Genomic DNA, 25,291 nt, shown 5'->3' on the forward strand with positions numbered 1-25,291 from the left:
AAGAAGGGGGCGAGATGAGGAGTCTCACCTGTCACAGGTGCCCCACCACCAGGCTTTCAGTTTGAGCCTCAGAACCCTGTGAGGTCGGGTCTATCTTTTCCTCCATCTTCCAGATGAGAAGACTGGAAATCATAGCTTCTGACACAACACAAAAGGAGAGGAACACTAGGGGAAGGTGAAAGCAGAGAAAAGCGGGGAGTCAGAGGGAGGATGCAGGGAAGAAAAGGCAAATGCAGGGAACCAAGGCAGATGGGGGCAACCGTCCTTCCAAGCCCAGGACTCAGGCAAGCTGGCTGAGGCCCTTCCACTGTCCACAGGAATGGGGCTTCTCCTGGGGCAAGGGTGGGCAGGGCCTGCCTAGTCACTGGAATAGGAGTGGGCTGGGGAGAGGAAGGGAAGAGAGACTTGACTGTCTGGGTCTCAGCACTTGGTCTGCGGTACCCTCAGAGAAGCGTGGGCCATTCTGGCACCTGGAGTGGCTGGGCCCACAGTAGGTTGTGTGTGGCTATCTTCTTTTTTTGAGACGGAGTTTCACACTTGTTGCCCAGGCTGGAGTGCAACCATGCAATCTCAGCTCACTGCAACCTCTGCCTCCCAGGTTCAGGTGATTCTCCTGCCTCAGCCTCCCAAGTAGCTGGGATTACAGGCATGGGCCACCACACCTGGCTAATTTTGTATTTTTTTTTTAGTAGAGACTGATCACCATGTTGGTCAGGCTGGTTTCAAACTCCTGACCTCAGGTGATCCACCCACCTTGGCCTCCCCCAAAGTGCTGGGATTAAAGGTGTGAGCCACCATGCCCTGCCCAGTGTGGCTATCTTCGGTCAGAAAAGCCAAGGCCGGGAGGCTTCTTTAGGCCCAACTCCACAGGGGCCGAGTCATTCAAAGATGTAGAGCCCTCACTCTGTTTCTACGATGCCTGGAAGTCAAATAAGTTTCAGGACGTGCAGCCTGATGGTAAAGAAGATGAGCTCTGAAGCCAGGCTGTGTTCAAACCTGGACTCTGCCACTTGTAACCTGTGTGGTCTTGGACAGGTTAAGTCACCTCTCTGGGCCTCTCTCAGTTTCCTCCTCTGGAAAATGGACATAATAGCATTTACCTCATAGGATTGCTGAGAGGATACAGAACAAAGGCCTGCTTTCAGCTGGGGTGAAGGAAGCAGCCCCAGGATAGCTGGAGACACAAATAGGAAACTAGCCTCTTGGGCAGTAACTGTGGCCGAGTCATCTCTTTCTCTCAGCCTGTTTCTGACCCTCAGTGATTTCCAGGCAGGACTCCCCCCCCCTCATCTGCTACCTCCCAGATCCCTGCTCCGTCCCACAAGAAGACAAGGACAGAAGGCGAGAAACACTGAGAAAGGCTGGGCTGTGGCCCAAATCCTTTGAGGCCTGAAAACAGCCTGCCTCGGCTGCCCAGGCCCAGCCTAAGCAAGTCTGCTGGGTAGGAGGGGCAGAGCAAGAGGGAAGCGGGAACCCAAAGCCACACAGGCTGTCAGGAGGTAGCATAAGCACAAGGCTTCACCTCTCCAGTGGGGCCCCGTCTCCAGACCTCTCTGGGTTTGTCTTCCACTGCTCACATGTGGTCATGGCATGTGATCCTGCTGAGCTCACCTTACCTATGGGGAGTTCTGCATCAGCCATAGGGCCACCCTACATGCCTGCTGCAGAAACAGCCTCCACAGAAGCTAGAGGTTTTGCCGAAAGCATCCCCAAGACTTGACAAGGTTCAAGGCTCATCCTATCTTCCTGGAGGCGAATGCATCCGGTGTGCATGTGGGGAGAGGAGTGGGTGTCCAGCATCAGAGGAAACAGGTGGGTGGGAGGCAGGAGGAATGCCTTGGAGCCCTGGCAGAACATCTGGCCACTATTCCTGAGAGGCAATAGGAGACCTGGGTGCCTTAACCTCCCCGCTTACGGTATACCTCACCCCCAGGATTAGTCAGTAAGGAGAGGCCCGATGTGGGGGTTTAGCAGGCCCAGGCTGCAATTCTGGTCGTGTCATTTAGCAACTGTGGAACACTGGACAAGTCCTTTTACTTTCCTGAGTCTCAGTTTCCTCATGTATAAAATGAGGTAATACACTATTCCCTGCAGATAACAGATGTAAAAACACTGGTTAACCAGGAAAAGCATTTAACAAAGCAATTGGGAACCCAAAACTCAAATATCTCAGTGCCATTCATTCAACAGACACTGAAACCCACCAAGGGTCCAGCAGACATTAGGTTATCTCCAGCTACGTGTGCCAACCTTGCACCCTCAAGCCGATGCATTCTAAACCCTCCCTAGAGCCAGCAAAGTCCTGGGGCAGGGTGGTTGGGGGTGAGGGTTAGCGTTCCTGGCCACCAAAATATTGTGAAAAAAATCTCAAACTTCTCCAGAAGCCAAACACATAAAGGAGCCTTCCAGAGAAATGCCCTTGGTGTAAAGGAAGTCTAGCTCTGCTCTGGGAAAGATACTTGAGGTAAAGCAGGCTCCAGGATACTCTGCGTGGACCCACAGAGACTGGGGTAAGGAAAGGGATTGACGGGGGGAACCAGGGTCAACAGACTCAGTGTTAAGTCCAAAAAAGTGACACGGCACAGTCAGTGAGCTTTCCAGAGTAGGTGGAGAGGGCTTAGGGAGCTGGGAAAGATCACTGTCGGGGGGCCTATTGGCGCTCCTGAATCAGAATCTCCAGGCTGAGATCCCCTGGGTCAGCTGGTGGTAAACCCACGCCGTGGACAGAGAATACTCAGGCCCCTCCCCGACCCTCCCCTCCTCAGCAGCCTGGGCTGGCTGGGTCCTCACGCACTTCTCTGCTCACTGCTGCCCCCGCCACCTTCTCAACTCCTTTTCCTATTCAACACATCTGTCTGTTCCGACCCCACTGGGTCTCCTTGAGGACACCAAAGGCCTTCATGTTGCCAAAGTTAACCAGTTTCTGTGCCTTACTATCCCCTGAACCCAGGCCACCGTGCTCCAGGTTTCCTCTGTTCTCACAGGCTGCTAGTACCTCACCTCCTTTCCTCTGGGTGCTGGAGCTCCTCAGGCCTGTTTCAGAGACACTCTTCCTTAGCACAACACTTTCCTTTGGTGATTGTATCCACTCCCATAGCTCTAAATACCTTCAGCATGCTCATGACTCCAAAGTGTATTCCCAGCCCTCCCCTCCTCTAAGCTCCGGACCCATGCGTCTCCATGCCGGCCTGACAGCGCCTCCGGGACATCTCACGGAACTTCACATCTGAAATGTCCAGCGTGGAGCCTCAGTAGCAAAGCCAGGAGCCCTTCCTTTCCCTGGCCTTCAGAATCCAATCCAACACAAATCCTCCTGCTACCTCCTCTGAAATCCTACATCCCTGTTTACTCCTCTCCATCTTCCCCAGGCAGCCTGTTGTCCAGGCAGCCTCCCAAACCACTGAGCTTCCCCCTACCCTTACCCCTACCAGGGGTCAGAGGGACCCTTCAGAAATGCGTATCAGATTACTGAACTCCTCACCTTAAAAGCCTTCAATTATTCCCCACTGCACTGAATAAATGTGAACTGCTCCCCAGGTGAAAGACGTTGGCAATCATGACCTACCTACTCTCTGACCTCATCCAGCAACACCCAACACCCCCCACCACACACACCAAAGTCTCTGTTTCCTGCTCAAGGGCTGTACTTACTGCTCCCTAGGCTAAGAGTTCTTGCTCCAGCACACTCAAACAGCAAATTGGTGGGCTTCTGGCATCTTCTGCAACTCAATCCTTCCCTGACTGCTCCATCTACACAGGTCCCGCCCTGCCACCGTTACTCCCCGGTGGAACACTTGGCTTGTTTCCTTCATAGCATCTTGCTCATGCAGCTAGCAAATATTTAAGTGCAAACGATGTGCCAAGCACTATTTAGGCACTGGGAAGACAGGTGCTGAACAAAGCAGACAGAAATCCCTGACTCACATTTCAGTAGGGGAACTTCACTCGATCGGGAATCACTTTTTTTCTCTGCTTACTTATCTGCCTCTCCTGTCACAAGGTAAGCTGTGTGTAGCCAAGGTCTATGTGTTGTATTTCTGTGTCTTAAGAGAGGGTCTGACACGGTGCAAGAGCTCAGTAAGTCCTGATGAAATCAAGATGCAAAAACAAAGACTAGGGCAGCCAAAGAACCAAACCCCAAACCCTGAGAGACATACATGAAATCAAGAGCCAGGTCTTGAATGCCTCCCATGGCGTCTCTCCCTACCCCTGGGGGCCTCAGGTGGGAAGGAAAGCTTCTGTGACACCCCAGCCTTCTGGGGTCAGACAGAGGCACAGGTGGCAGTTTCGTTTAACTGCTGGGGAACAGGTGGATGACTGCAGGCCTGAGAAGTTAGGAAGGCTTCTTGAAGAGGCTAGATCTGAACAAGGCCAACCCACACCTCCCTCCCAGATCTAGGGAGGAGGAAAACAAATTTGTGTTTTAGGGCTCTGATATTCTTTGCTCTAGCAGAAAAGAAGAAAAAAAAAACCTTTACTTTTTATTAGTGTATGGATCAATAAAAGTTTTAGAAGTAAAGCTTCTCTCCTGCAATACTAACAGCGAGAGAGAGAGAGACAGACATGGATTGTTAAATCTGTCTTGGAGAGGCAGGGCTGGGAGAGTGCGAGGGCACAGGGGCACCGGCAGTTTTCCCCTCACCTGCGCTGGGAACTTCTGGCTAAAGGCCCTCATTAGCCCCACAGCCTAGGGTCAAGGCCCATTCCTCACAGCCCATCTAACCAAATGCTGGTTCCCTGAGCCTAGGTCAACAGCCAGGCTGCTGGATGCCCACCTTTCAGGTGCCCCACAACCTTGCCTGCTTGGCCTTCTCTGAGCTGCGCCCTAAAGCTTCTCCCCAGCCCACCTCCCCACCTAAAGGCTGGAAGCTCCAGGAGGGCAGGGCTTGCTTCCCTGGAGGGGCCAGTTTAGCAACCCCAGTCCCCACCTTCACTCTTCCTCCCATGTCCGAGGGAGTCCCCCATTCAGTCCCCCAAGCCTTGCACTTTCACAGCACACCAACAAGCCCTGTCCACTGAGGACTCAGTTCTGGGACCAGCCCTTGTTGGAGAAACAGCTCCTCACCCTCCAGCCCAACCCACTCCCATCCAAAGCCTGTCTGACCCCATACCTGGCTGGAGACCCACCCACTGGGGAGGAAGTTTCCTTGTGGTGTCTGTCCTCCCTCCCACAGAACTTCAAACAGACCTTTGTGGTGGGAGCGCAGGCCTCTCTGCTGACCTGGTTCTGGGCACTTGCAACCCCTGAGGCTCTGGAGCCAGATCTGGCTTCCAAAGATGGCCAGGTCTCCAGTGAGCAGCCCCTCCGGCCCGGCCCAGGATCTTGCCGAAGTTGTCACTAAGAAGTCCAAGGCCACAGAGGCCCATTCCCAAGGGTGGTGCTCACCCAGGCACCTCTTCTGGACAGATTAGGAGGACTCTCGGCCGGGCCGGCATCTAAGAGGTGAGCCTAGGAGGGCTTGCCCTTCCCGAAAGGCACGTGCTGAACCTGTGTCTTCCAAGCTGAAATTTCAAACATGACTTAAACAAACACAGTGATGACAACATCTAAAGGTTTCCGTGTCCTTCAGGAAACAAGTGGAAAATTACAGTCTTCCATACAGGTAACCACACGGCACAACCTCCAGGTCCAAGAAGACGAGAAATACTCCTGAACGCAAACTATGGCTTCCAGCCACCGCAAGTCTCCTTCCAAGGGCCTCTGGGCAGGGTGCAGGCCTGAGCACAGAGCTCTGGGTCAGGAAAGAGGGAGGAGCCGTCCCAACAGGCTCCTCCCCTAAAATGCTGACTCCACCCAAGGTCATCTCCTGCCCCAAGCCCCGCCTCTGGGCCTTTGTATTTGCCATTCCGTGGGCAAGGCTGGTTCCTCCTTTTGGTCTCAGACCCAAAGTCCCGTCCCAGGAAGAGGCCTTCCCTGATCTCTTAGCTAAAGGGGCAACTACCATCTCCCAAGTTACCACCCTGCTTCATTTTCTCCACAGAACTACCCTTAAGCCATCTTGTTTGTTTCTTTTACCCACCATGAAAATGTACAGTCCACGAGAACAGGGACCTGCACGCCAAGATAAGCCCAGCACACCTCGAACCAGAGCCTGGCACAAAGTAGGCACTCTACACATGTACTGAATGAATGCATTTTTCAAGCTGGTCTGAGCCAGGTCAGCCAGAGCGGTGGAAGGCAGGAGCAGGGGAACCAAAAGATTTGGGGGCGCGCCAAGGTAACCTCACCCGAGCACCGCTGGCAGAGCAATCTGGACTAATGTCGGGCTGCGCCACGCCCCAAACCCTGTCCAGCCCGGAAGCGGCCACCTAGCCCCAGCCCGGGCCCGCCCACCGACCCCACAGCAGCAGGCCCAGCCCTTTCGAGGCCCAGCAGCGGGTGACATTCCGCGGCCAGCTGCCCCCAGCTGCAGGAACTTCCCGCTAGCGACCCACCGCTGCGCATCGGGCACGCGGGGAGCGGGGGACGGACGCGCAGGCCCTGGTGCGCAGGTTCGGGGCCCTCTGCCTTGCAACCCCTTCCCTACCTTCGTGAGAGTCTGGGTCCCCACCGGCCCTGCCAGTCCCTCACTCGCCCGCGGCCTGGCTCCCGCGGCGCATTCCAGTTCGGTCCCGCTGGCCCTACCCTGGATTCGTTGGGCTTAGACCAGCACAGCCCAGAGACCCAACCAAGGCAAAGACTCTCCCTTCCCCACATTTCCATTCAAACATTTTAACAGGTGAACACAACTGAGGTCCAGACAAGGCCAGGGGTTTGCCTACCATGATCCCCTAACCTGACTCCCCACCCCAACTTGGGACTAGACTGCCTAAGATGGGAAGGGCACTGGGTTCCCAGGAAGCAGTCCCGGGTTTTCTCTTCTGGAAAGCACCTGGCTAGTCCAGCAGGACAGAAGGGAAAGGTCGAGTGCAGCCAAGGAGGAGACAGGCTAGTGAGCTGTGTAAGCTGCCCAGGTTCCTGAGTGCGCCCAGAAGCCTGTGGGCAGACAAACCCCTGCCCCACCTGCTGGCCTGGAGATTCATCCTTGGGTCACTTACCAGGCCCTCACCGAAACAAAAACCCCTAGGGGAAGGGCACACCCAGCCAACCAGGTATTTTTGCCTGGGGTCACCCTTTTGCCCACCCCACTAGAGAAGCCACTGCAATGGTATCCACTTACTGAGTCTCTACCACATGCAGGGTATCATACCGTCACACCTCCTTCCCTTACAGCCACCAGCTAGAGATGCTAATCCAGCTGAGGCCAGGAACCCGAGGCTGCACAGCCTCCTGATGTAAATATGAACAGAAGCCAGTGGAAGAACAAGAGCCACCCCCTGGAGTCCTACCTAGGTCCTGCCCAGCTCCTCCCATCCTCCACCCTAAGGCATCACAGACCCCAGGTCAGTCCTTGGCAGTTGCAGCCTGCTCCGGTGTTTCAGCAAACAACTACTGAGCTCCTACTAAGCTGCAGGCTATGTCAGGCACCTACTGTGTACAGGCAGGCAGGGTACCGTCTGGGGTTACTGCAGGACTGGTGAAGAGGTTTTACTGTGACCCCAGCAGCAGCCCCCAGCCTGAAAGGTCCCTGACTCATTCCATCCCCTACTGGGCCCTAGGCTCCAGGCTCAGCTCTGCTGTGCACACAGGCCAGGCGATCCAACACCACCTGTCTGCCCACATTTGCATCAGTCCACACCTCCAAAGCCCAAAGAGCTATCCAGCTCCCCCTACTGCCTAAAAGGCTGCCAACCAGAAGAACACTTAGAGTGTGTCCTGTCCCCTTCCTTCTGAGTTTTCCCTCAGAGCTGTCATCTGTTTATCCAATGTCTTAATAAAATTTCCTAGCAGGGGAAAGGTGAAGATAGAGTCTCAGAGAGGTCCTGCGGCCAGAGAAGCCCACTTTGGCTCCAGAGCAGCCAAGCCAACAAGGAAGGCGAAAGCAGAGTGTATCCTCTGAGCATCACCGCCCTCCAGGGTGCTGGCTACAAGCCAGGTCTGCTCCCACTGATTTCATAATCATGGCAACAAACAGGCAAGGCAGATACTGCGAACACTTTATAGATGAAATCAAGTCTGGAATAGCTAAGTCATTTGCTCAAGTTCACCCAACTACATCTGAAAGTGTGCCTCACGCCTAGACAACTGTTTTTGCACCTTTTACTAGTCCCCTCTTGTTTCCCTCCTTAATCTGAATACTCCTTCCTCCTGGAAGCCCTCCTAGATTTCCCTCAGGCAAGAAGCCATCCCCTGATGATTCATCCACACTGTTATAATATCTTGTTATAAGAAAACAGGGCCCTATAACAGGGCCTTTGCCTCTGCATGACAGTTCTCACAGGAAGAAGTCACGCGCTAACAAGAAATGAGCCTGCATCTGAGGGTCAGCATATGTCCATCTCCAGTGGGTCTCCTACCCTCATTAGCCGTCTGCTGTCACTTTCTCTGTGCCCTCCTTCCTAGTCCCTGCTCAGAGGTCTGCATCACCGCTTGCAGGCTCCTTTCAGCAACATCTTTAGTAACACATAAAAGTACAGAGTACACAGTGACCATTCCTGGCCATGTGTAGTTGGGGGAATTTCAGAGGCTGCCCTGATCCAGTCACTCCTGGTTTCAGCATCTCCCGCGGCCAAAGAAGCAGCCCAGAGCCTTGGGCCTCGCCCATCAGTAGGTCCTACCTGTCCCTGCACACTCCTCACCTTTATACATGATCCTTATCACGGGGAATAGTCACAAGGCCTGCCTCCTTTTTTACCCTTCCGCGTGCACGCCCTGCCTTTCCCACAGTCACACCCTTGCTTCCATGAGGTTCTCCTCCTGCCCCCATTTCTAATTTTCATTCACCTTTCAAGGCCCAGCTCAACTGCCCCCACCTGAGGGAAGCCTTCCCAGTGGCCGCAGGCACAGGAAAGTGCACAATCTCTCCCTCTCTCTGCCTGAATTCCTGGTCTGACTCCCCTCTCCTGGCTACTGCTGCCTACCCTGCCAGGCCTTCCTTGGGGTCTGTTCATCTCTGGTTCTCAGGGCCTAGGGGACTCCATACATGAGTGATGGAGAAACACACACTGCAGGCAGTCTTCTCCAAAGAGCTCAGGATGCTCCTATCTTACCTTCTTTCAGATCTGAAGATGTCCTCAGCAACTGTGCTAGGCTCTCTGGGGAAGTCTGGGACCCTTCCCCCTCAAAAAGCTTTCCATTTCTTTGAGTGACAAGAGTTTGGGCCACGACTGTCAAGGAATACCTCCAGGCAACACCTGTACATCCCGTGGGGAGAGATGTATAAATTCTGGGAGAGGAAACATCTCTTCTTTCTAGAGGCTGAGCAGACGACAGAGGCTCTTTCTAAAGGAGAGTGCTGCTAAAACCCACCAACTGCCTCAGGATCCGTCTGTAGGACAAAAACAGGTACAAGGCCAGAGAGGGATGCCCGCCCTGTAGCAAAGTCAGCCCAGGGCCTGGCTGTTCATGAACAAGGGCTTTTGAAGAGACCACAGTTGTACCACAAAGTACAAGAGACCACAAGGGCTTCTGAAGGGACCAGTTGTACTTTGCTGAACGTGAGAAAACAAACTTGGTATTAGATTGAGGGCCAACTCAGGAAGTAGTTTCAGTACACCAGCTGTTAATTTATGTGAGCACATCTATACTTGTGTGGCTTTATCATCACCAACAAATAGCAAATGTGTCCTGGCACCTGCTATGTGTTTTACAGACATTATCTCCTTTAATTCTCCAAAGAGCCATAAGCTGTGGGTATCCATGCTACCTTTTAGTAAAAATGAAGCAGAAGCACAGAAAGCTTGGAAAAGTTGCCCAAGCTCACAGTGCTAGTTACTGGTGGGAGCTGGGATTCTAGGACCCTCAACAATCTGGCCCAGACTGTCCCTCGGGTCTGAGTTACCAGTGTTCAACACTTCAGAGCCTCTGCTCGCTGTTCCTGCCCCTCAAGCTCCCCACTCACCTAGTTTTGAGCTGTGTGGGTGGTGAATTTACATCGTCAGCCCACAGCCTCCCCACTCCCTTCCTCCTCACCACCTATTCAGTTCCCCTAGCTCAGACCCCCTTCTCCCTCCAGACCAGCCAGCTGGACTCCCGCCGTCTGGCTACCTCTGCCCCACTACCAGCCCGGTCACATCATCTCCACCTGCCAGGCCCCCAACCAGTGTCTTATGGCGATGACTTCGGCTGGCAGAGAATCCTGGAACCTTTTCCCCCACAGTGATGTTGACACATGTTCACTCCAAAAATGTAATGTTTCCATCAAAACATTTAGTGGGAGTAAGTTCCCACCCATGCGACGTCTCTAAAAAATATAGAGTAAATTTACTCGAACAAGTAGTGAGACATGGTCAGCATTTTTCTTTTTTTTTTTCTTTTTTTTTTTTGAGACGGAGTCTCGCTCTGTGGCCCAGGCAGGAGTGCAGTGGCCGGATCTCAGCTCACTGCAAGCTCCGCCTCCCAGGTTTACGCCATTCTCCTGCCTCAGCCTCCCGAGTAGCTGGGACTACAGGCGCCCGCTACCTCGCCCAGCTAGTTTTTTGTATTTTTTTTTTTTTTTTAGTAGAGACGGGGTTTCACCGTGTTAGCCAGGCTGGTCTCGATCTCCTGACCTCGTGATCCGCCCGTCTCAGCCTCCCAAAGTGCTGGGATTACAGGCTTGAGCCACCGCGCCCGGCCGGTCAGCATTTTTCTTTCTTGGTTGTCACAGTGCCAAGTGCTAGGCAACACCCAGCACAGTGTGCCAGGGGTTGAATGCTACCAAGAGGCAACGGAAAGAGGATGGTTACAGTTTATGAGCCTGTGACTGCTGGTTCTGCTGTACAAGATGCCGGGATCAACCTGGGCAGTGCCCTCAGCCCTGGCCCCCAGAGAGTCCAGTGCCACTAGCTGGGCTCCCACCAGAGCCATTTCTGTGTCGGTGGCTAGGTCATTTGCTGCTTAGTCCCCAAGTCCTGCTCCCACCCCACCAGAGTAGGGCCCAGCCATCACCATACCATGTCTACACTAGGTCCAATACCTATGTTCACATGCACGCTTCCTGAAAGGTCAGGGAACTCAAGTCTCCCTAAACACTCCCCAATCCTGAGGCCAGCAATAATATTGTGGGGTAATGCAGGGAGATCCTGCTGTACACCCAGACCCCATGGCTGCCAAAAGAAGAGATCTAATGCCAGGTACTGCAACCCGGGTGCCTGGAGGTCAGTGGTTGTGGGTAGGTTCCAACCAGCCCCAGCCCCAGCAATCTGAGATTACTGTGAAGCCAGAACAGTCCATTCTTGGGGCAAGTCCAGCCCTCTGCAGCAAGAAGCTGGAGAAGACGAGGAGAGGCCCATTGGCCACCACTCTGTTCCCACTTCCCCATGTAACCAGACAGCAATTCTATAACAAGACAGCATTTATAACCACTATGCCTCACTCCCTTAGATATTCCCTACTTCAAGGATGGCAGAGGGGCAGCCTCTGCTTTGGTTTCCTCCCAATGTTTCTCTAGACTCCATTCCGTACAGCCATCTGGCACAATGCTGCCATGTGTGGTATTAACCTCCTCGCCATGACATGTGCCAGAGGGAGAGATCAATGTTCCCATTTTACAGATGTGAAAACGTGCGCACCAGGATTAAACAACCAGTACAAGGCCACCCGGCTGGGAAGGGAGTGTCACCAGGAACCAAACAGGTGAACAAGGTCTGTCCTCAGGAAACTGGTAGTTTAGTAGAGAAGGGAAGGTACACAAATATTAAGACCAAACAAAAAACATATATAACAGGCTGTGGGCCCAGAAAATATGGTGAAATGTGTCCAGGGCAGGGCCTGGCCCAATACGGGGCCTAGAGAGACTGCAGGAGCATTTCCAGTTTGGGAGCAGGGAATCAGGAAAGGTATCTGGAGAGGAGGATGTCCAAGCATATCGTTCTTCAGAGATCTGTGTCCCCACCAACTTCTGTGCCTGGCACATGGTGCCCATTTCTCATTGCCAGGAGGGTTAACCCTGGGCAGGCTGCTGGCATATACACTGCAACCCATCTACAACCGGACAGCCCGGCCCTGTGAGGTATGTCAAATTATGCCTCCTTTACACAGGTGGGATCAGAGGAGCAAGGCAGTCAGGTTCTTTGCTCCCAGTCACACAGCTAGAAAGGCAATTGTGTTTGACTCTAAGGTCTGCCTCTCCAACAAGCACTTCATTTCTCTAAGCCTTGGTTTCTTCATCTGCAGAAACTCTGCTGCAGACGTACCTCCCCTACAGACGGGTGTTGGACATTAAATGTCTAATACCTGAAGCCTAGGTCCCTGGAGGTGGTGACCACAGCCCGGACCTACACTGGCCCAGGGACCCTGCTCCTGCAGCCTGTTGGGTGAAAAAGGAGAGGGTGATAGGTTCCATTCACTGGCTCCTCTCTTTCTAAGCCAAGCTTGCCAAGGAATGGCTACCAATATGGAGCTATAATTGGTGAGCCTAGCAGTGCAAGGCCCAGCAACAGACCCGGTGGGTGATGCTGTTTCAGGAAAACAGCTGAGCACAGCAAATATAGCCGCTGACCCAATTCAGTTCCATTCTGTCTTCGAGAAAATAATTGAGTTTAAATGAATAGGTTTCCCATGTCCCCTCCGGCCTTGGGAAGGGTGGAAAGGGAGAGGAGGGAGATAGGAACAGTTCTTCAGGCTTACTGTTGTTTATTTTTGAGTCATTAGGCCTGTGAAAAGTTTCTTTCTTTCCTCGGCGGCCCGTGGGGGTTTGACATGGCTGGGAGGCAGCAAGGTGGAGTGAGAACCACACAGGGTGGAGATGAGGATGGAGGTTCAAGTCCTGACCTTACCAACAGCTTTTTGGAGTGGTCCAGCCGGTCTCCTCTGGGCCCCAGGCTCCTTATCTGTAGAAGAGGAACACTACAACCCCACACACACCCACACACCTCCCAGGGTTGCTGAGAGGAGGCTTCCAGGGAGAAAAGGAGTCTGAGGTGAACTGAAGAAACCAATTCTTTGCTCTATAGGAATGTAGGCCTCTAAGGCCACATCTGTTTTAAAAGAAGCCAGAAATCTAGATTTTCAGGTGAATAGTTAAGGTAAATGTTTTAGTATTGGTAACTGATTTTAAACCAACAAAACAATAAAACCTTTCTACCCCATCGGGTCAAACGAAACCTGTCTGTGGGATACATCTGGCCACCAGCCATCCATATACTACCTCTGATGTAATGACAACGTATGTAAAGCAATTAATGACGTGCTAGAGTCCTCCCACCTGTTTACTGACTTATAATTTCTTTGATGCAGAGGCCAGGCCTACCCCACTTGATAGCAGAGGTGAGGGGCACCCTCCTCCTCAAGGCTGGACTCCTTCAAAACTTCAGAGGAGAACATGGAGGGGCTGCTGCCCCCCCATCCCTTACTGCAGGAAGGCAGGTGGGTATGCTGGGGCTGGTTTTGTCCTAAAAGTTAAGGGGACCTGGGCTCACCTCCTGCCCAGCCCCAAATTCTCTCCTAGGGTCTCAGCTTCCTCTTCAGCAAAATGGGGATTTCTGAGAGGACCAAATGAGAAACAGAAGACTTAGAGATAAAGGGTGAGAACACATGTCAAGTGTCCCCAGAGGAGTAGTGCCACCTGGTGGAAAGAGCCTGTGAGCTGGCATTTCCTCCTTGGCTCTTGGCTGTGTGAGCCCAGGAAGGTTACCTAACCTCTCTGTACTTCAATTTCATCCTCTGTACACAAGAGATAAGAATCTTTGGGATACAGAGGTGTTGTGAAGATTAAATGAGCTGATGACTGTCAAGTACCTGGGAGGAAGCCTGGCACAGAGCAAAGGACTAAAAAATGACAGGCACTGTTACTATTGTTGTTATCTTTAGTGAAAAGCATGCCAGAGAATTATGATTGGGTGATTACAATAATGTAACGCAACCAGGCAAACTTGTTGTTAACAGATGAGGCCACCCATAATTAGCACAATTATTACATATGCAAATGATGCTGCTTAAATACTGGAATAGGGTGTTCTTTGAAGTGTGTTTAAATAACCCTTTCCCCTGGCTATCCCCCCTCCCCAAATCTCATTTACACTATCAATATCATTAGCAAACATTTTCTTCATAAAGCAAGATAGAATTCCACACTAGTGCATGTTGAAATCAAGGAGCCCCTTCCCAGCCCATCTGGAGTCATTCTAGAGCTCCTGGGCCAGCTGCAGTCCTCCCCACCCTCACTGGCTCCTCTGAAGTTGGGCACTAATGCCCCTCTCTGATACAAGGAGCTCTGGAGCGTTGGGGATGTGTTCTTGGCATGGAGCAGGCCCTGTATCTAAGAGGATCTCAGTAACATTAATATGACCCGTGAGTTCCCTATTGACAGGCATATCACAATGCCTACCTCACATCTGAGGAAACCCAGTTTTTGAGTTAAGGAACAGGCCCAAATTCACACAACTAGCAAGTTGCAGTGGAATGGGACTCAAACTTGGACCAGACTCCTCCCTCTGGGGTCTGCTGTTCTCACTATGGCCTGAAACTGGAGTTCACAGAGACCTCTCTAACTGATGAGCCCACAGGGTAAGTTACTCCAAAACTTATCACAGCATGCCTCTTAGAACCAGGGGCATCAACAGACTGACCTGGGTTTTGAGTTGAAGAAACTGAGATTCAGAGAAGTACCATAAGTTGTCCACGGTCCCACAGGAAGAAAGGAGAACAAGGGCCTAGAACCCAGGGCCTCGCACCCTGGGATCGCTGCTTTTGCACTCAGATCTTTCAAAACAACTCCCTAATATTCTCCCCAGTGATAGTTGGGTTGATACTTTAACCATCCCCTGTATGCCCCGAGCCCAAAAAAGACCCAGGCAGACAACAGGTACTTATGAAATGTTTGCTGAACTGGACTGTTTTCTTATTAAAAAAAAGACAACACTGAGCAGCTGGAACAGTTAAAGCATGCAAAGGATGATGGGTGGTGGCTCAGGGACAAGGGAGAAGGCAGAGAGCTCTGTGTGGGAGAAGGAGATGGAGGTGGGAGAGCCTGGCTACCCTCAGCTTGGGAAGGCTCCCTTCAAAGCATTTCCCAGCTGGATGCCTGCCCAAGAGAGAGGCAAGCAGCTGATTCTCGGCTGTGAGGAAAAAGGAAATACACAAGTGTTAACAGATACATTAGCTCCTCACCTGCCCCGGCAATGGGGGCCCCCAACATTCCTTTTCTCATCATTTCTTTGGGCCCAGAAAGACGAAGTCATAAAGTGGTGGAGAGGAGGGCCCAGTCTCTTTCTTGCTCCACCAATCAAGCTCTTCTGCTGGGCCCCCCATCACACCTCCTCACTCCCCTGATCCCTGGCTTTCTGAATCCTAAGGGAGCCTTGGCAATTATGGTGAAGACAGTTGACCTCACCCTTGCCACACCCCCACTGCCATGCTAAGGCATGCTGGCACCTCTATGTGTAGGCACTCTTCTAAGCCTCCCTCTTAAAACACATGTTAATCCTCACAAGTATCCTAGGAAATGGTTACACTTTTTGTCCCCATCAGACAGAGAGGGAAACTAAAATTCATGACAGAGCAAGTCACCTGCTGGAGGCCACAATGCTGGGAAGCAGATGCACCGCAGCCAGAGCAGCTCAGGAGCCTCAACTGTTACATCAGTGTCTCTGCTCCAAGGTGGGGCCCAAGGGATCCCCAGATGGGGAATGGAGGTGAGGGGGTAATGAGCATCCAGGCCAAGAGCAGGACACAAGTTATCACCCCTTAGAGCGCTTTATCCTGCTGGCACTCATTCAACTGTCCCCCTGCCTCCAGGCAAAGCTATACATAAGCCTGCAGTAAGTGCAGCAAAATATTTTTGAGACCACCCCACATCCCTACTCCTCTCCACCTCCTGTCCCTAGCCCACCAGCTTTCCAGGGTGGGGACCTGAGCTCCTAGCAGTTGGTTGAGCTCGGCTGGCCTTGGCACCAGTTCCTGAAGTACAGTATGAGGGAGTAGGGTGGGGAAAGAGATCCTTCCCCTTGAAGATAAAGGGGAATACAGGGCTGAGCCCTCAGCCGCCAGCTTCTTCCTCCCATCCCAGACACGTTCTGTAGAAAAAACCCAACTAAGTTTCTCCTCTCTCCTTTTATACTCTCACAAAGCAGAACACTTCCAACATCAGATGTGGTACGGGTGGGAGGGGTGGTCCCCACACACCAAGCAGGCGATCAGTTGGGCAGCAGACACCAGCCAGATGTCTTCTAATTTTGTTCTGTTCTGACACCATCTACCTGGAGATAGTACCGGATCCACAGGTTGAGGACTCAGTCCCCAAGACTATCCCCCCATCCTTCAGATGCCAATTGCAAGCCCCGCGTTGGTTTACCAGTGCTTCCTACCGACTGGCTGTAAACTGGGTTTCCCATAACCCTCTCTTTGGGTTTGATCAATTTGTTGCAACAGCTCACAGAACTCAGGGAAACATTTACTTCTGTTTGCCGGTTTATTATAAAGGGATACAGATGAAAAGACGCACAGGTAGAGGTACGTGGGCAGGGGCCTGGAGCTTCCAAGCCCTCCCTAGGCACCCTCCAGAAACCTCCAAGCATTCAGCTATCTGAAAGCTCCCCAAGTCTTGTCCTTTTGGGTTTTTATAAATCTTCATTTCATAGGCATGATTGATTAAAGCACTGGCCATTGGTGACTAACTTACCCTTCAGCCTCTCTCCCTGCCCCAGGGGCTATGGGGTGGGCTGAAAGTTCCAACCCTTCAATCCTGCCTTGGTCTTTTCTGTGACCCCTTTCTGAAGCCACCTAGGGGCTGCCAGCTATCAGTCAACTCATTAGCATATAAGTAGACGTCACTTTAGAGAATCTAAGGATTTCAGGAGTTGTGTGTCAAGAAATCAAATACTGTATATATTTCCCAATGTCATACCCTTCCATATCTACCCTTACACACGGCCAAGGACTTGCTTCTAAAATCACTGATCTATCTAGGTCCCATCTCTTCTTAAACTCCTTCCCAGCTACCTTCAGGATCAAGTCCACACCCCGCTGCCTTCCTGCTACCTTCCCCTCTATTCTTTGCACTCTCCAGGCCCAACACACAGCTGCCCCATGCCCGCGCCCAGTGATACCCAACTATCTGGCGTGCCCACAGCCCTTTCCCTCCCTCAAGGGAACCTTCACCCTCACCCTGTGGCGCAACCAACTCAGTGGTGCCTTCCTTGAGCCCTGGTGGAGTCCTCACTCCCTTCTCTGTTCAAGCACAGACCCTCTAAGGTGAGGTCTGTTGACCCATTTGCATTCTCAGCCAGCAGGAGCCCCTGAGAGCAGGGATTGGTGTGACTGTCCCCTGCCCCCTGTCCCCTGCCCACAGCAGAACATACACAGAGGAAGCACACAGGAAACAATGGCTGGAATCTGCTGCATTGGGTACCCCAGGGTCAAAGAGGCCAAATCTAAGGGTGACCCTGGGCAGTGGAGTCTCCTGGAGACAGACCTGACCATAAGCACCTGAGCCAGGTCAGACCAGGACCCGCCAACTGGCTCTCCTAACCTGGCTCGTTAGGGGAATATGGACACTGCCAGGCCCAATCTTTCCATGGATGCCTGACAATGGCTGTGTCGAGAATCACAGGAGATGAAGTCATCGCTCCCAGAAATAGGCTGATTAAGAAGACGTGACGGTAACGCGAACAACAAGGCTGGACACACACACACACATACACACATGCACACACACATACTCACTCACCATGTGTTTCTCCACCCTGGGAAGCTGGGCCAGGCCTGAGCTCCTCTGGGAAACAGAAATCGTGCCAGGAACCAGAGCCAGCACAAGAAGCCTGGAGGCAGCTGGTCTTTGGGAGTGGCTGGTGCTGGGGGGTGCTCTCCTCAGAGACTGTCTTGCAAGGGTTCCCTGTCCTAACCCTCACTGAAGTCCCCGACCTGCCCCTCGCCCTCTCAGACCCCCATGGTTCACCCCCTCCTTGGCCTCACCCCTCAACCCCCAGGGTAAAATCCTACCCACCTTTTTGGGCCCCCTCCCATTCTTGTCCATCCTAGATTCTGAGATGGTGGGACCGTCTACTGGCTGAGACAGGGTTCAGAAGCCACAGACACTGGGTTAAAATCCTGGTTCTGTCCCACTGCAGCTGTATGACCTTGGGCTAGTAAATCCACCTCTTCTCTGAGCCTAGTTTCCCCATCTGTAAAATGTAGACAGCAATGTGTCCACATTATGGGGTACAATTAAATGTTTGTTCATTTACCAACTTTCTGTCAGGCCCTACTGTAGGTGCCAGAGACACATCAGGGTACAAGACATAAATGTTCTATTCGCATGTGGCATGCAGTCTAGTGTGGGAAAAGTACACGATGTATGTAATAACATCAAATGAATTCAAGAGCTGGGGACAAATGCAGAGCTGGGTCCAGAATGGAGGGTGGAAGGGGGCTGTGTTTGACAGGGTGGTTGGGTTAACACTTGAATGAAGTGGGGGAGCAAGCCACACAGGTATCTGGACAAAGAATGTTCCAAGAAGACAGGAAGAGGGAACAAGGCCACAGATGTATACTGGAGCTCTCCTGGGGCAGGGAATGGGGAGGGGTGGGGGAAGTGCAACTGGAAAGGCGGTCAGGTGCTGCCCACTCAGGGTCCACAGGAAGGAACCTGAGTCATAACAAGTGAGTCCTGGGCAGAGAACGGACTGAAAGGGGAGCAAGGGTGAATATGGAGAGACAAGTCTAGGGCTTAGTGCAGGGTCCAGTGAGGAGCCGTGACGGCAGGACACACAGCACACAGCGAGGGTGTGTCATCTCAAGCGCCAGCACAAGGGAATCCTCAGTAAACAATCCCCCGTGTTGTCCCTGTCACTATCCTCGTTACCATCAACATCCTCATCATCCCCAACATGGGCCCAGGCTCTGCTGCTCCCAAGGCGGAAAGACTGTCAGGCAGACCCGCAGAGAAGCCCTGGGAAGTGGGCAGGGCTCCCTGCCCCATTTGACTGATGATGAAGTACCTTGATCAAGGTCCCCCAGCCGCAATGGGCAGCGCCAAGGTGCCTTAAGCCAGTGCCCCACCTCCAGTGGGCTCCCCAGCCTAAGCAGACAAATCTTCACCATGCGCCCTCCTCTCCGCCCTGCCCCCGGGCCCAATCTTCAACCAGCTCTGTGTCTTCATCCACAAAGGGCCTCTATGGAGAAAACACTGTACTCTAAATGAAACAACAGCTCCAAGTGTCTGCATTGCACAGGTGTCAGTTCTTTCCCACCCAGTGCCTTGCTTGCTGAGCAGGAGGTGCTGCAAGCCCCATCAGGTGAAACCAGGGTGGGGAGACTTCCTCTCAATCTTAGCTTACAACCCACTTCCTCCAGGGCTCCCCTGAGCCCAGGCCACACTCCTCCCTGGACCTGGCTCCTGGCTGTCCCCTGTTCTGAGCAGCAGGGAGAACCGTAGGTAGAGACAGTCTCATCACAGGTGGCAGGCACCTCTCCCACCCGTGACTGGGAGCTCCTCCAGGGAGGCAGGGACTGCAGCTGATTCCTGTCTCTGTCCCCAGGGCCAGGCACAGGTGAGCAAGAAGAGAAATAACTCAATCCCGAGGGTCCCTTGGGGGAGCCCTGTGTGCACTCAAAGCCCTCGGCCAGCCAGCCTGCTTGTTGCCTCCCTCTCTGTTGGCTGAGGCAGCCCATGGCCTGAGTCTGTGTGGCACTGCTGGGAAAAGACCATGCCCTCTTCCTTCCACAGCCACAAACTCAGTCTATGGAGGGCCACCCAGCCCCATTGCTATGGGACTAAAGGCTGTGGGTGCTGGGAGAGAGGGCTCTGGGCCGTGGCAGCTAGGCTCCCTCAGCCCTTCTGCAGGCCAAGGAAGCAGGAGTATGCTGGGGGGCCTGTTCCAGGCACAGGGACGTAGATAAGATCATTTCATTGGCCACAGAAAAGTCTGCAGAAAAAGTCCCCGACCAACAGTCCACCGTGGCTTTTGGTGGGGTAAGAGATTCCATGGTGGCAGTGGCATAGAAGTTTTGTTACTTTTTGCTTACTTAGTGCCTGGAATTTGGTATTCTATACTTGCAATTTTTTTAACTTATCTTGTTTTGAGACATAGTCTCATTACATTGCCCAGGCTAGACTTGAACTCCTGGGCTCAAAAGATCCTCCTGCCTCAGTCTCCCAGGTAGGCCTATAGTCATAACTTCCCTTTTTCTGTTTCTTCCCCCTGTCTGCCACTCCCTCCATGATTCACACGAGTTTCTTCTTCAGACCCACTGGCTGTCTGTGTGGCTGTCTACTCCACCAGTCGGTGGGGGCCCTGGGCTTCAGTCACCTCTCTGGCCAAAGACCCTACATACAGCAGGGGCTCAATGAAAGTTTCCTGGGCAAATCTCTGGGACAATCTGAAGGACCATTTCTGCAGGTGATCATTTAGAAGAAACCCAAAGGTGGATCAAGGAGGGAGTGGCAGATAGGAGGAGAAACTGAGAAAAAGGGAGAAGTCATAACTGCAGGCCCCGAACAGGAAGACACCCAGACAGGCTTTGGCCAGAGCTGTTCAAACCCTCTGAAGAATGTAAGACCCCTGCAGGGGAGGAACAGGAAGAGGAGGAGGAGGAGGAGGGAACAGCCCCTTTCAAGGGTTTAGGTGTTCCTGCGAAGGCCCTCCTGGCCCAGCCCAGAACCTGAAGGAGCTGCTGGCCCGCAGGAGAGCAAACGCAAATGGCAGGGGAGGTCACATGCACGTGTGGACACTGGAGAGATCGAAAGCCCCCATTCCATAGCTTTCCTAGAGATCAGGATCATGTGTCCTGGAGGTTTCTCTTAAATACTCATGACCCTTCTTCCCTGAGCTCTTGCCTGGCCAAAGCCTCATTTATGTGACGTTGGGTAAACACTGCTGGAGGGGTGGACACAGCTGGAGGCTCTCAGGGCAGCCTGGGTCAGGCCTGCAGCGTATCTGCACGTCCAGGGCATGCAAGGCTTTCATGACTGGGCGGGGCCCCATCAGTTCCGCCCATGGCTTCCCAGTCCCCGACTGCCCTAAAAATGCTCAGGCAGATTCCCACCACCACTCCTCTGTCCAGGTGCCCCCTCCCCAGGAAGGCCTTGCCTATTGCCCTCTGTCCATGTGGGTTTTATCCAACCTTTAAGATAAAGGTCTTTAACTAAAGAGTATGAGCTGTATTTGGTCAACATTCATGTTTTGTTTAGCCCACATAATGTTGACATTTTTAAGTTTTGAATCAAATGCCAACATTTAAAGATGTGAAATTTTAAAATGTCACAAAAAAACCTCTAGATTTTTGGCTTCTCTTATAAATCCAAAGGCCTGCCACCAAATGCCCAGTGCCATGGTGCAATGGCTGCTGCCCCCCTTAGCAGAACGTGTACTCTCCAGATGGCCACAGGTGCCACTACAGCGGTGGACTGTCACAGCAGGCAGGACATGGCAGGACCCACAACACATCAGACCCCCTCCCAGGATCCCACTCAGTGGCTGGCACACAGCAGGGACTTGCTTACTGTTTGTGGAATAAAGAATAAATACACAGTCCTTCACGGTGCCCAGGATTTCCTGAGTGCTATGCTGCTTCCCTGAGAGACTCCCACAGCAGAGATGGAACAATGCCCTTCACTCCCGGGGTCTTGGTCCCACAGCTGGGCACACCTGCAGCAAGACACTGGGGTGAGCCTTCAGGCTGCATCCAGATCTCCCCATTGTTATTTGATCTTTACATCTAAAGTTGTGCCACCTAGAGCCCAGTCAAAGTAACAGCAGTGATCCTGGCACCTTCCTGCCTTCTAAAAAAGGTGGCCGGATTCCTCCCCAGCCCATGGACAGTGATCCCCAGGACTTTTGTTAAACTGAAAAGGAGACATTTGGCAGCAATAACTCACAAAGCCAAGGTTTCCTCAATGCCCGCCTGCAGGAGGTCTGCCCCTCTTTGAAGCTAGTAACCAACTCTTCCCTTTTTCTTTCGAGTAAATGAAACCCCACAGGGTTTTCAAGGTCAGAGTCACATTGGCAGGAAGGGTTCTCTTTGTTCTCCCGCCTCTGACTTACCCCAGACACAGACAATTGTCCCCAACAACCAGGTCCTTGGTAGTGGAAGAGGAGGCCCCTGCTCCTGCAGGGTAGAGCCCTGAGGATGAGCCAGGTGCCTACTGCAGCCCCCAGGAGCCCTGCTTCCTGGGATATGGATTCTCTATTGGCCTGGCTTCCCTGCCAGCCAGGGTGCTCTCTCTCTCACTCACAGGGGTTGGAAAGAAACAGCTGTCAGCCTGCAGGGTGTGCTCATGGCCCAGGGAGCAGGAAGTGGGCAGTGGCTGGGCCTGGTTCTGCCCCTCCCTGTCTGACAGATGTGACCTAAGGCTACAGCCCTCCTCTCCCTGAGCTTCAGTTTCCTCGTTTGGAAAATGGGGAGATAAATACCTGATCTGAGACAATCAGACTCCTAAGGGGACTGGGAGGAGCTTTGTGCATCATAAAGTGCCATGCCAAAGTTAATTATTCCAGGGCCTGGCACAGTACCTGGCATGCGGTAGGTGCTCAATGTATCGTTCATGGTACAAACATTTACTGGGCACCTGTGCTGGGCCAGGCTGTATGCTAGGTGCCAGAGGCACCTGGGCCCAGTTCACAGGAGATCTGCCATTCAACGAGGCACACAGACAACTGCCACACCCTGAGAACTGCAAGGAAGTAAGGACCGAAATGCTATGGGACCCAGACACGGGGGCGAGGGGCTCAGGTCTTACAAGAGCCCCACCTTTTGGCTGCTGGGCAACAGAGGCCAGAGTTGGAGCTGCCCAGCTGTAGGCTGCCTGGCATTCTACCCATTTTACAACAGGGCCTAGTGGGAGAGAGTTGCCAGGCTTGGTGAACAATCCAGTTCACTGAAGGTGTCCATGTGCATCTGGACACATACCCAGGACCTAACAATGAACCTGTGTGGGCCATACACTCTCTTAATGGCCACCACACCTGCTTGGCAAGTAGACTACAGGGTCCCTGCCCTGAGAGGAGCTGCCACCCTATCCCAAACAGGTGGTGGACACCAGAGGACGTGAGAATCACGTTGCTGGTGGTTCACATTCTGTCTCTGCCTCTTACTAGCCCATGAGACCTTGGTCAAGCTACCAAACCTCTCTGCATCTGGTTTTCCCATCTCTAAAACAAGCACACCTCTCAGGTCACAGTAAGCACTAAGAGACGAAGCACCTGGCACAGAGGGATGCTTATCCTTGGGCCCTCCCTCCCCCAGTCTAATCTGGCACACACACAGGTCTGGGCCAAGCCTCTGACCAGCTCACCTTCTCTATCTCTGCCTCTTCTTAGTGCTGGCTCCTGCCCTTCCCAATGATTCCTCACCTTCCCTATGCTCCAGGCCCTTTCCCACCTCTCACTGCAGTCTCAATGACTGTTTCAGGAAGAGAGTAAGGTTTTCATCCTCTGAGCACTAGACTCATGGGGTTCCCTCTGCCTAAATGCCCTTCCCTGCTGTGGTTATGCGATGAACCTAAGCTCTTTCAAGTCTCAACTCCTGTCACTTCTTCTATGAAGTCCTCCCGAATTCCTTGAGAGATGGCCTGACTCCTCCCCCAACCCCCAGCAGAGAGGCACAGAAGCAGCAGGCCAGGGTCTCCAATTCCTTACGTGTCCTTGGGTACGTCCCCTCCTCATTCCTGGCCTCAGTTGCCCATCTGTAAAGGGATTACTATGACTTCTCATCCTAAGGCCCTGGGAATGGGCTTGGTCAGCTGCTCTACTTTTGGGGGAGTAAGAGGACCACAGCCAGGTTTGCCCGGAGGTTCTGGGGAGCTAGGAAGGAGCTGGATTCTTGCTTTGTTCTACCCGTGAGGGCAAGACATGTATATATCAAGAGATCCCATCCAGTGTCCTCATGAAGCCCCCCCTTGCTACCAGGTGGAGAGGACCCAAAAGTGAAGCACAGAAATCAGGCACAAAAGATGGGGAGCAAAGTGAAGGCCTTGAAGTCTGCCTGGGACTTGGGGTGGGGGAGCAGAGCCAGCTTTAAGGCTTTAAGCAGAAGAAGCTAGGATCTGAAAGATAGGTATGATCAAAGTAGGAATCACAGGGGAAAGAGAAGGCGGCATTCCAGAGAGGACACAACACGAGCCGGGGAACTCCATGACACAATCCTGGCTAACTCATCTCCTGCACTTGCTCTTCACCAGGTGCTGCTAAGCATTTAGCTGCAGATCCCATTTATTCCTCTTGACAATGCTATGAACTGATACTATCCCCCATTTTGCAGAGTTAGCTAAGTTCTCTAAAGTCACAGCTGACAAGTGGCAGAGCTGGAATTTCAACCCAGCATTTGCCTGCAGTGTTCTGTGGGTCAACAGAGGAGACCAAGGCCTGGTGGGTCAGGGGAGTGGGTGACACAGGGTAAGGACTCGAGTCTGGAGACTCCCAAGGGACTTGTTAAGACCTCGAAGTCGGGTTTTGTTGTCCCTGCAGATAGATCTTGAATGGCACCCAGCCCATCCCAGCGTATGTTGATGACATCCCTTGGGGGTGACCTCACCCACACATGGGGATGTGCAAGCAGAGTCCAAGGACCCCCACCCACGCCTCCTTTGCACCATCTGCCTGAATGCTGCCTGAGCTGCTGCGAGCAGCCAGCAAGTGAGTGAGTGAGCGAGCACCTTGGAGGGCGTGAGGGAGCTGGGAGAAGGCAGCCAGTCAGCAGCCGCGGCTGCCGGCAGCCACACAGACAGGCTGACGCAGAGCTGTTGCCAGGGCAGGCAGGAGAGTCTGCCTTCACAGGGAGAGGGACTGAGGATAGGTCACTCTCTCCTGGGCCACCAGCATGTCCATCCAGGGCCTCCCCACCAAGAGCCTGGCCATTCTGAAACCTCAACACATAAGGACAGCGGCCCCACAGGGAGACCACCAGCAAGGAAAGTCATTGAGACAGAAGGCATGGTCACACCTGACATGCCAGAAACAAGATTGTCACAACGCGGCCCAAACAGAGACCCTGGCTGGAGGCTAGAGGCTTCTGGGCCAGGAGTTTCAACAACCCAGGCTCAGCTTGCAGGACACTCATCACTGTGTGGTACCTGCCCTCCCCCTGTACCAGGAACAGCAGGGAGTCCAGGACTGGAGAGGGAGGGGAAGAGAAAAAGAAGGGGGAGGTGGTGCTCAAAGGAGAATGGTCCCAGGAAGGCAGGACCCTGACTGGACTCTCACCTGGGCCTCTTCTCAGTGCCCGGCACGTGGCTGCCATGTGGCAGGGTGAGGCACGGAAGCCAGAACTATGGGTAAGGAGGAGTAAACATGCCAGGAGGGGCAAGGGGGGCAGGTCAGGATGCCCAGGGCACTG

General features: G+C 53.0%; 1 protein-coding gene across 14 annotated transcripts in view; it reads right to left on the reverse strand.

Annotated features, from left to right (window-relative positions):
- Positions 1–25,291, reverse strand: part of DAB2IP (DAB2 interacting protein) — a 219,482-nt gene that overhangs the window by 42,171 nt on the left and 152,020 nt on the right. The window contains exon 1 of one of the 14 annotated variants that reach the window (XM_033237579.1): positions 5,189–5,710. The exons of 12 other annotated variants lie outside the window; for them this stretch is intronic. In XM_033237579.1, coding sequence (XP_033093470.1) covers positions 5,189–5,367 — 179 coding nt within the window. In that variant the 5' untranslated portion in view covers positions 5,368–5,710. Of the gene's footprint in view, positions 1–28; positions 161–5,188; positions 5,711–25,291 lie in introns of those variants that run through there. One more of the 14 variants, XM_033237583.1, reaches the window with a different exon arrangement.

Source organism: Trachypithecus francoisi, unplaced genomic scaffold (assembly GCF_009764315.1).
Source record: "Trachypithecus francoisi isolate TF-2019V2 unplaced genomic scaffold, Tfra_2.0 Lachesis_group16, whole genome shotgun sequence".
Classification (NCBI taxonomy): Eukaryota; Metazoa; Chordata; class Mammalia; order Primates; family Cercopithecidae; genus Trachypithecus; species Trachypithecus francoisi.